The following is an 11,336-nucleotide window of genomic DNA, read 5'->3' as shown; positions in this document are numbered from 1 at the left end:
ACGGGAAAAAGGCCTTTCGCCTGCTCTCAGTGTGGAAAGAGTTTCACACAGGAAAGAAATCTTAAGGCGCATATGCATATTCATACTTTAGACAAGCAATCAACCTGCTCTCAGTGTGGAAAGACTTTTACGTGTAAAGGAAGCCTGAAGAAACACATGTTAATTCATGCTGGAATAAAGCCTTTCATCTGCTCCGAGTGTGGAAAGGGTTTCATATGTGAAAGTCAACTTAAACATCACATGAAAATTCATACTGGAATAAAACCTTTCAGCTGCTCTCATTGTGGAAAGAGTTTCATACAGGAAAAAGTCTTAAAAAGCATATGCATATTCATAATTTAGACAAGCAATTAACCTGTCCTCAGTGTGAAAAGACTTTCATGTGTGAAGGAAGCCTGAAGGAGCACATGTTAATTCATGATGGAATAAAGCCTTTCACCTGCTCTGAATGTGGAAATACTTTCACACGCAAACGAAGCCTTAAATATCACATGTTCATGCACACGGGAAAAAAGCCTTTCACCTGCTCTCAGTGTGGAAAGGCATTCAATCGCAACAAATACCTTAAGAATCACATGAGTATTCACAGTGACATAAAGCCTTTCACCTGCTCTGAGTGTGGAAACGCTTTCAAACAGAAAAAAAGCCTTGACGCACACTTGATGATTGTTCATGCTGGAAAAAGGCCTTTCACCTGCTCTGAATGTGGAAATACTTTCACACGCAAACGAGGCCTTAACAATCACATGTTAATTCATACGGGAAAAAGGCCTTTCGCCTGCTCTCAGTGTGGAAAGAGTTTCACACAGGAAAGAAATCTTAAGGCGCATATGCATATTCATACTTTAGACAAGCAATCAACCTGCTCTCAGTGTGGAAAGACTTTTACGTGTAAAGGAAGCCTGAAGAAACACATGTTAATTCATGCTGGAATAAAGCCTTTCATCTGCTCCGAGTGTGGAAAGGGTTTCATATGTGAAAGTCAACTTAAACATCACATGAAAATTCATACTGGAATAAAACCTTTCAGCTGCTCTCATTGTGGAAAGAGTTTTAGTGAGAAAAGACACTTTAATGTGCATGTAAGTAAACACACTTCAGAATAGTCTTTCACCTGTCCTTAGTGTAGAAACACTTTCACTGGTAAAGGAAGCCTTGAGAGTCGAATGATAATTCAACCTGGTGAAAAGCCTTTGGTAACACTTTATTTCGATAGTCCACTTTAGACATTCTACTAACAGTAAGTAACTTTGCAACTACATGATGTACTATCAAAATAAAGTGTAACCAAGCCTTTTACTTGCTCTCAGTGTGGAAAGGGTTTCACCTGTAAACAAGGATTTAATAGGCTCATGGGAATTCATACTTAAGTAATTAATTTTAATATCATTGGTACTTGAAGTATGCAGTGTTAATTTTGACAGCAAATTTTGATTTATTTTTAGTCATAGCCTTTTGACTAAAATGGCATTTAGTCAAATTTTAGTCATCTGAATTTTTTTAGTCGACTACATATAAGATTTTAGTTCACTAAATTTACAGTCGATTTAGTCAACTAAAATCTAATGGCAATAAAATTGTAATGCATTAAGCGAGTTCTCTCAATTGGAGAAAAGGCTTAATGCAATTACAAATCTGGAGAAAACATCTATAAATCTATGCTATGATTAAAGTGCTCTATTGTGACATTGAAAGTCAACTGTGGCTTATGTAGTCCTTTTAAAATTCAGAGAGGTATAAGACGAGGCTGTGCCTTTTCAGGCATGCTGTATTCAATAGCTTTAGAACCAATGTTAAATAGAATTAGAGTAGAGTAACACCGTGTCCTAACTACACGCGACGCCGCGACACACGATAAAAGGTATCTTTTCCATGTTAATCAGAGTTTTTGTCCTAACTAGCAGCGACGGCGACACGCGAAATTTCTAATTTAGAAACGGTTTCTATTTCCGCGACGTCGCGGCTGGACAACAACATACAAACTATATGACAGTAGATAATCTCAGGTGATTATATGCTTTATTCAAAGTTAAACGTGTCTAATATGAGTTTAAATATCATATTGCGTGACCCTATAGCCATACTGAAAGCAACAACAGATAGTTTACCTCAGATCTTGAAAAATAAATTAAATCAAAGATGACCGTTAAAACGTTGAACTCACTGCGAACCAACGAGTGTATTCCATAACAAAGATGTTATCGGTCACTCAGTGTGTATATTTAATGTTGTTAAAAAGCTTTAAAATTTATGAATTCGATTATAAACGTATCCATTTCGTTGCAAGAGCAGTGCGCTTCCAGAGAGAGCCCGCCCACACACGCTTCTGATTGGCTGTGATATTTGATTGATTCTGTCGCGTCGCGGTGTCGCGTCGCGTGTAGTTAGGACACGGTGTTAGACGGTTTTAAATGTGAATATGAATATTCCCCCGATTAAAATTGTCAGCATATGCTGATGATATAATGGTTTCAATTAGTGGGCAGAATGAAATTGATAAGTTAGTTAACAGTGTTAATAGTTATGGAACATTTTCTTCTGCAAAAGTAAATTGGGCCAAAACTGCAGCATACTTGGACAATGGAAAGAGGAGAAAATGGAGAAAACCAGTGTGGTTTAAAATACCTTGGAATCTTGCTAAGCGATGAATCAACCAATCAGGAAAACTGGGAGAATGTGCGTGAAAATGTTGAGGGAAGATTAGAAAGGTGGAAATGGCTTTTGCCTAAAATGTCTATTAGGGGAAGGGCTCTAATTATTAATAATCTGGTAGCCTCCTCGCTGTGGCACAGATTATCGGTTTTAGAGCCTCCTTTTGGGATTCTTGAAAAAATAAGTCAAAATGATCAACTTTTTTATTGGATAAATTGTACTGAGTACCTAGGGCTGTGTTATATCTTCTAAAAGAAGGTAGTCAAGGCATTGTAGACCTTAAGAGTAGAAAAGCAGCCTTTAGGTTACAATTTGTTCAGAAATTTTATACAAGTCAAATGTATCGTGGACTGGATTAACTTTTTGCCTTTTAAGTAAGTTTGGTGGGTGGGGTTTGGGAAAAATCTGGACGGACTGCACTAAATTCGATTTGAGGTGTATTTCTCCTTTTTATGAAAGCATGAGGTCCTTGCCCTACAAGTCTTTACACTTTTTAGAAGAACCTCTGATTAACGGTGCACGTGATGATTCAACACCTTGGTTAAAACAGCTTTTGACAAATGCTAAGATTGTAATGGAATTGGAAGTGGCTGGTAAGACTCTGGACAATAATACTGGCTTTGCACAGAAACTGGGCATAAGATCAACAAGGACAATTCATCTGTTAAAAAAAAAAAAGACATTGAGTAAAGAAGACTGTTTTATCATTACAAACTGTCCCGAATGCAAGGGATCACTTTCCAAGTGGTGATACCCAAGACTGTTTTATAAATGGAGAAATCTTCAGCCACCTCAAAGATTTCAAGAGACATTGTTTTTGATTCAGTGGAGGGCATGAGTCTATATCAAGTGTGTGTAAAAATGATAAATGTGACCCGAGCTGGCAAAATGAGTCGGAATGTGCAAAAGTAGTCAAATAAAGTGCGCACTTCCATAATAAAATGTGCCTCGCACAATAAAGGCCTCCTGCAGCGAATCCATGTGTTTTTGTAAGAAAAATATCCATATTTAAAATGTTATAAATACTTTTTTCTCACTTCTGCCGACTGTAATACATGCAAGCCATTCTGGCTTTTAAAAAAATATTAAATTTTTTGCATTGGTTCTTATTAATAACAACAAAGATAAAATAGAAAAATAGCTATATTGTGATTATTAAGAAAAGAAGTGGGGGGAAATAATTCATGTTGCTAGGTAACTTTGCTTTGGAACCTTCAGAAAACTTTAAATCAGTTTTTCTCGAAATGATCTTTTTTGACTTTATCGATTTAAACGGGTGTAGCGCAGTCACTTTTTTTTGTCTGATTCCAACAACTTCTATATTATTTTGAAAGTCTTTTAATGGAGAATGTAACTGATGTAATAACTCATTTTTGAAGATTTGCTCATTGTGACTCATTTGCCAGCACAGGTCACAAAGGAAAAACTACAACGTGTGGTCTTTCAAATGTTGAAGATGATATTAAGACTTTTTGGGGTTCAATTTATAAGCCACCATTGACTAAAAAAGTAGGAGATCTTCAGTGGTGAGTATTACATGGCATTATTGCAGTCAATGCTTTTATTTCAATATTGAATCCAACTGTGCAAGATAAATGCCCTTTTTGTATTGACAGAATAAATCTTTCACTGTTTCACTGCATCGTGAGAGACTGAGATCTCTTTGTTTTATTGGAAACTAGTTTCTTGTTGATAAGGTGTTCACAATGACTTATTTTTGGTTTTAAATATTGTAAAAACAAAAAGAGAAAAGGACAGTTGTTAAACTTCATTTTAGGACTAGCAAAATTGGCAATATATATTAGCAGAAGATACAAGATCCTTTATGACTCAGACTGTGTAGTTGAATTGGTTTTTAAAGGGCTCATAAAAGCAAGGATAAGACATGATTTTACTTTGCATCTATCTATGAAGAAGGTGGAAAATTGGGGACATGGGTCAATGTCCTGAAAAGTCACCTTCACCTTGTAATACCCTTGTCATTATACAAATCTATGTCCTGACTTTTCACACACACACACACACACACGCACAAGTAAGTAGCAGAACATCTCAGATCTTTTGCAAAACGAAGCACTTCATTCAAAAATGTACAATAATTTATCAAAACACAGTTTTGGTACCATATGGCACACACATGATTTATTCAGTTGGATTCTGTTTGAACCACTTACACACTGCTGTGCTCAACCTTAAACACTTGTAACATTTCTATTTTTGACTTTTTTTTTTAATTTTTTTATGAGATATTGTTAAAGTACATGAATATATTGACCAAACACAACACATGAGACAAGTACTGCACCCTGATGAAAGTATTGCAATTTGGCTGCAATTTGCACTGAAAATCAGAACACATTCCAAATACAATATAGTGCATAAACTTTTGTGGAGACGGGGAAAAAACACCTTAGCATCATCTCTTCGTATAGCCGGATATGGCCACTTCATCCTTATCACAGTCAATGTCCTGAAGAATCGTCTTGAATGGTGACTCCATCCTTACACAGACTTAGGTCACAGGCCTCCTCCATGGCTTGAATGAGGGGTATAACATGGGGTCGGAGGTCATAAACCTTCCACTGCCATGCAGAAGGGGAAAAGGAAAAGAAGGGAGAGTGTTGTGGGAGGTACTGAAATAATGGGACCAGATACCTAGTCTGTCCAATACTTAGTTTGTCTAAAAACGTGAGTATGTGGTCGGTGTTGTAAGAAGCTATTTTGGCATGAGGACCCCATTCTGCGTGATTGCAGCAGTGATGTTACCACCATGTTGACCTGGGACATTCAGATGTTTCTCCCTATTCCTCTTCCTGCACCAATGGGTTTCATTTTTGTTGAAGACAAAAATTCACCTGTTACCTTTTTATAGTGCTTATACCTTGATTGTTGAGTTCACAGTAAAGCACCTAAGTGTCTGCACACCTGACGGCTGTGTTCGATCAGTTGGTTCATACAGGTGCATCTCAATAAATTAGAATGTCGTGGAAAAGTTCATTTATTTCAGTAATTCAACTCAAATTGTGAAACTCGTGTATAAAATAAATTCAATGCACACAGACTGAAGTAGTTTAAGTCTTTGGTTCTTTTAATTGTGATGATTTTGGCTCACATTTAACAAAAACCCACCAATTCAGTATCTCAACAAATTAGAATATGGTGACATGCCAATCAGCTAATCAACTCAAAACACCTGCAAAGGTTTCCTGAGCCTTCAAAATGGTCTCTCGGTTTTGTTCACTAGGCTACACAATCATGGGAAAGACTGCTGATCTGACAGTTGTCCAGAAGACAATCATTGACACCCTTCACAAGGAGGGTAAGCCACAAACATTCATTGCCAAAGAAGCTGGCTGTTCACAGAGTGCTGTATCCAAGCATGTTAACAGAAAGTTGAGTGGAAGAAAAAAGTGTGGAAGAAAAAGATGCACAACCAACCGAGAGAACCGCAGCCTTATGAGGATTGTCAAGCAAAATCGATTCAAGAATTTGGGTGAACTTCACAAGGAATGGACTGAGGCTGGGGTCAAGGCATCAAGAGCCACCACACACAGACGTGTCAAGGAATTTGGCTACAGTTGTCGTATTCCTCTTGTTAAGCCACTCCTGAACCACAGACAACGTTAGAGGCGTCTTACCTGGGCTAAGGAGAAGAAGAACTGGACTGTTGCCCAGTGGTCCAAAGTCCTCTTTTCAGATGAGAGCAAGTTTTGTATTTCATTTGGAAACCAAGGTCCTAGAGTCTGGAGGAAGGGTGGAGAAGCTCATAGCCCAAGTTGCTTGAAGTCCAGTGTTAAGTTTCCACAGTCTGTGATGATTTGGGGTGCAATGTCATCTGCTGGTGTTGGTTCATTGTGTTTTTTGAAAACCAAAGTCACTGCACCCGTTTACCAAGAAATTTTGGAGCACTTCATGGTTCCTTCTGCTGACCAACTTTTTGAAGATGCTGATTTCATTTTCCAGCAGGATTTGGCACCTGCCCACACTGCCAAAAGCACCAAAAATTGGTTAAATGACCATGGTGTTGGTGTGCTTGACTGGCCAGCAAACTCACCAGACCTGAACCCCAGAGAGAATCTATGAGGTATTGTCAAGAGGAAAATGAGAAACAAGAGACCAAAAAATGCAGATGAGCTGAAGGCCACTGTCAAAGAAACCTGGGCTTCCATACCACCTCAGCAGTGCCACAAACTGATCACCTCCATGCCACGCCGAATTGAGGCAGTAATCAAAGCAAAAGGAGCCCCTACCAAGTATTGAGTACATATACAGTAAATGAACGTACTTTCCAGAAGGCCAAAAATTCACTAAAAATGTTTTTTTTATTGGTCTTATGAAGTATTCTAATTTGTTGAGATCGTGAATTGGTGGGTTGTTGTTAAATGTGAGCCAAAATCATCACAATTAAAAGAACCAAAGACTTAAACTACTTCAGTCTGTGTGCATTGTGTTAATTTATTTAATACACAAGTTTCACAATTTGAGTTGAATTACTGAAATAAATGCTCCGTCATCGAGCGGAGCGCAGGAACAGAGGGAGGCTGTCTTTAGAAAATGAGTAGGAAGCGAAAAATGAAGTTAGCTGGGGGGGAAAAGAGAAACAGACGAAAGAAGAAAGAAAAACACAGGATGCTGCGATCTGGAATGACAGGAGCTCGAGAGACAAGTAAGGGCAGGTCTGGGACAAAGAGCTCGGAAAGAATTAAAAAACAGCAGGCAGAGAGAGAAAGAGAGAGAGAGAGAAGGAGTGTTTAGACAACTTTAACCTGCGTGTAGTAAGATGACATGCTTAGCTAGTCCCACCACTGTGTCGACGTAGGACTTGAATAAACTGAGAGTCAAGGCATTTTCGAGGCGCATTTAAACTGGAGTGGAGGGAGTTTCCATGGAAACGGGGTGGCAACTCAGCTGACAAGCAGCAAAAAAACTCTGTCTCTCACTGTTGTTTTTACTGCTTTCAGGTAAATTTAGTCCCTAAAATTGGCTATTATCAATTTATGATATTTTAGTACACAAGCAAAAGAAATATAATGTGAAAAATCACTTAATTTCAGCATCTAGTTTTTGTGTAGTGATGAAAAAAGCAGAAAGTGTCTCTACTGTACTCAGTCTACCCTGCTGTTAATCCACATACATAAACTAAAATGGGCTGAAGCTTATGTTATTTCAAACACGTTTTTATCTTTCATTGTAGACAAATATTGATTCAAATTGTACTGTGATTTTAGGAGTGTCAAAAAAACCCCTCTAATGCTGCTGATAGAGATATAGGAAACACGGCTGATCTGAGAAAGCTTATTAAAGGGATAGTTCACCCAAAAATGAAAATGTGATGTTTATCTGCTTACCCCCAGGGCATCCAAGATGTAGGTGACTTTGTTTCTTCATTATGCCATGGTCTGTCTGAATCCTGGATTCTGATTGGCTGGCAGGTGTTGATTAAATTCGTTGAACTGCAGGTAGTTCCAGGTCAGTTTAATCATGTTCTATATTAATGCGCTAAACATTGGTAACCATAGTAACATACCGTTACAGTTGAACAGTAATACAGACGAAAATAACAGTCATTTTTATCGTTCCTGTCAAATATTGCAGCGTGAATATTATTAACATCTTTAATATGTGAATGCTGGGAAATGACCATGACATAAACGGGATAATCAACAGCTAGCTGTGCATTAAACGATTTGAATGCACTTCGCGGAGGCAACCACCCTCCGCTGCACATCAGGTGGTTCTTTTGCCTCCACGTCGTGCATTCAAATCGTTTAATGCACAGCTAGCTGTTGATTATCCCTTACATAGAACACAAACCGCTGCAGTCTGTCAGTCATATAATGCCAGTCAATGGGCACACATTCTTTGAGAGAGAAAAAAACATGCACAGACAAATCCAAATTAAACCTTGCGGCTCATGACGATACATTGATCTCCTAAGACACGAAACGATCGGTTTGTGCGAGAAACTGAACAGTATTTATATCATTTTTTACCTCTGATAAACCTCAATGTCCGACTGTCACAACATCTGGTGCGTGACGCGTCAACCTGCTCTGGCACATATATATATATACAAATAGATGCCTCATTAGCGACGGTTTCTATGGGCTGCGAAAAAATTTAAATAATAATAACAACAACAACAAATAAATAAACTGTGCAAACATAAAAAAAAAAATACAAAATTCTTGTCAAATACCTTCTTGTTTACATAAAAAGGGAAAGAAAAACAAAACAAAAACAAAAAAGTCCAGACTTCAAAAGAGTAGACATGTCAATTAGCTTGAGTGTCTCTCGGTGTGCCAGCGCTGGAAGCAGTTCCGGGATAACACGAAGCACAGTGCAACGTTGCACTTCACACAATAAATCTAATATATTTACATGTACAGAAATGTAATATGTTAACAAATATTAGAAATTAATATATGGACATATATTGCAATTTAATATATTTACATAGTCTGATATCTAAATGTATTTACATATAAAGGAACTAAATATATGTAAATATTTCCGATAAAAATATGTCGTATATATTTACATATAGTTAATATATGTGAAAAATATTAAAAGCGGCCAAAATCAAATATATAAATATATTTTTAATATATATTTACATATATTGTATAAAATATATTTTCTTCTATTTGAATTAAAAAGATATTTAAATATATCAAAATATATTTATTAAAAAGATATTTCAATCTATGTGACTTCTGTATGGGACGCGCCCACTAACATCTGATTGGTCCTCAAAGCGTCGCTAGAATCGATGACTGACAGAAGCATAGTCCAATCACAGGTGCTGTGAGGTGAGAGTGAAGCAAGAGAGAAAAAGGAGAAAAACAGCGTTCCCAGAACAATAAGGGATGTAACACTCCGAGAGACACAAAACAGTTCTGCTGTGACTTTGATGGGAACTATATTTTCATCAGCAAAATTGAGCAGAAACTGTCAATATTGTGTCTAAAATGTCACTTAATTTGAACTTCTTGTTTATTGAACTACTGTTGTATAAAATTGCATTGCAATGGTGTTGAAACATTTTGGTCGTGCAATGTTACTCAGGCTGTGCAAGCCTCATCTGGCACGACATAAAATCAGTCACCGTAAGTGTGACGTCACAACAGACCGGCTCAGAATCGGCAGACTGACCGCTGGTCACCGGTCCGGGCCGATCATGCGGAAACCGGCTAATTCCAGTCCCTGGCCGGTCAATCGGTGCAGCTCTACTGTTAAGCATTATGGTCACACTTTATATTAGGTGGCCTTAACTACTATGTACTTACATCAAAAAGTAAGTACAATGTACTTATTGTGTTCATATTGTACTGCAAAACACTTTTGCTGCTATTGAGGTGGGATACGGGTAAGGTTAGGGACAGCTTTGGTGGTATGGGTAGGTTTAAGGGTGGGTTAAGCTGTAAGGGATGGGTCAACAGTGTAATTATAAATGTAATTACAGAAATTAATTACATATAGGTATTTAAAAAAATATATAAGTACAATGTAAAAGCATGTATGTACACAATAAGTGCATTGTACCAAATGATTAATTCAAATGTAAGTGCATAGTAGTTAAGGCCACCTGATATAAAGTGGGACCAGCATTATATAATGTCTGTTAATGATTTATTAATGAAAGTTGTTATAAAGTGTTTCCGATTACCTGGAGAGTCAGCTGTAATTAATACACATATATGATGAATTCGCAAGAAAGGAAAATAGTGTGATTGAAATGCATCAACGATGCAAAAGAATGTCAGCACAGGTTAAGACTTGAAATCCCCTCCTTGCATACAACCAGTGTAGCCAGAAAAGAGACTCTGGGCGTGCATCAGAAAAACTGGGTCTGCCACATCTATTGCTCTGCGTATCACTACAGTTACAGAATGGACTGGCCAATGTTCCATCAGCTGTCTGTCAAGAATGGAAATCCACAAGGATTGCAAATCCATGTCACTCCTAAAGGGTGCACATCTATCCACTGTAGAGGTCACATGAGAGTCGGAGAGCCTGGCAGGTCATTTTCTGTTACGTGTCATGCACCCACTACGTCCCAGTTGTGCACATCGGGTTTTTCTTTTTCATGATTCGCTCAAATACCCGTCTGTTATTCCTAAACCTAGCAAAATTTATTTTAGGCCCTCAATCACGTGGACACAGTCAGTAGCAGAAATCACTTGCACTGAACAGTTTAGAAAATGCAACAAGGAGAAAGACAAGGAGAACATCTTGGTCTGTATTTTTTGCAAAAGAGACTCGGCATCTACTGTGGTCTGGCCTGAGTCTTCTGCAAACTCGCTCAGCGTTTCCAGTGTGGCGTGGTACGAGGTGTGCAATATATATCGTCTTCGATAATATCGTAATTGTTGTTTTAATGATGTGCGATTTGACATTGTAGATGTGTTTTGTGTGGTTTTTGCTATATATATATATATATATATATATTTATATAATTTTATATAGTTAATATCACACGAAAACTGTTGTTTTTTCCCCCCTAAAATCAGCATGATTACAAATGTGATCAAGAGACTTATGTTTTAGACACCATATTTCCTGTTTTTGCTCTCTGAGCAACATGATGCTGTTTCGTTCCTGAATGAATCAACCGTTTAAATGATTCGGTTCAATCAAATTATATGAAAGAGTTGCATGGTCTCCTCTGAGAAGTGAGGGAG

The 11,336-nt window shown here is 37.8% G+C and overlaps 1 protein-coding gene across 1 annotated transcript; it reads left to right on the top strand.

The window, feature by feature from the left end:
- Positions 1-380: 380 nt before the first annotated feature.
- Positions 381-1,106, top strand: LOC131534038 (gastrula zinc finger protein XlCGF7.1-like). The gene has a single exon (XM_058766659.1). The coding sequence runs from the start codon at positions 381-383 to the stop codon at positions 1,104-1,106; it is 726 nt and encodes a 241-aa protein (XP_058622642.1).
- Positions 1,107-11,336: the final 10,230 nt, after the last annotated feature.

The sequence above is a fragment of the Onychostoma macrolepis genome, chromosome 03, assembly GCF_012432095.1.
Source record: "Onychostoma macrolepis isolate SWU-2019 chromosome 03, ASM1243209v1, whole genome shotgun sequence".
In the NCBI taxonomy this organism is placed as follows: domain Eukaryota; kingdom Metazoa; phylum Chordata; class Actinopteri; order Cypriniformes; family Cyprinidae; genus Onychostoma; species Onychostoma macrolepis.
The sequence above is the reverse complement of the archived record's forward strand: the minus strand, read 5'-3'. Positions and strand labels throughout refer to the sequence as shown.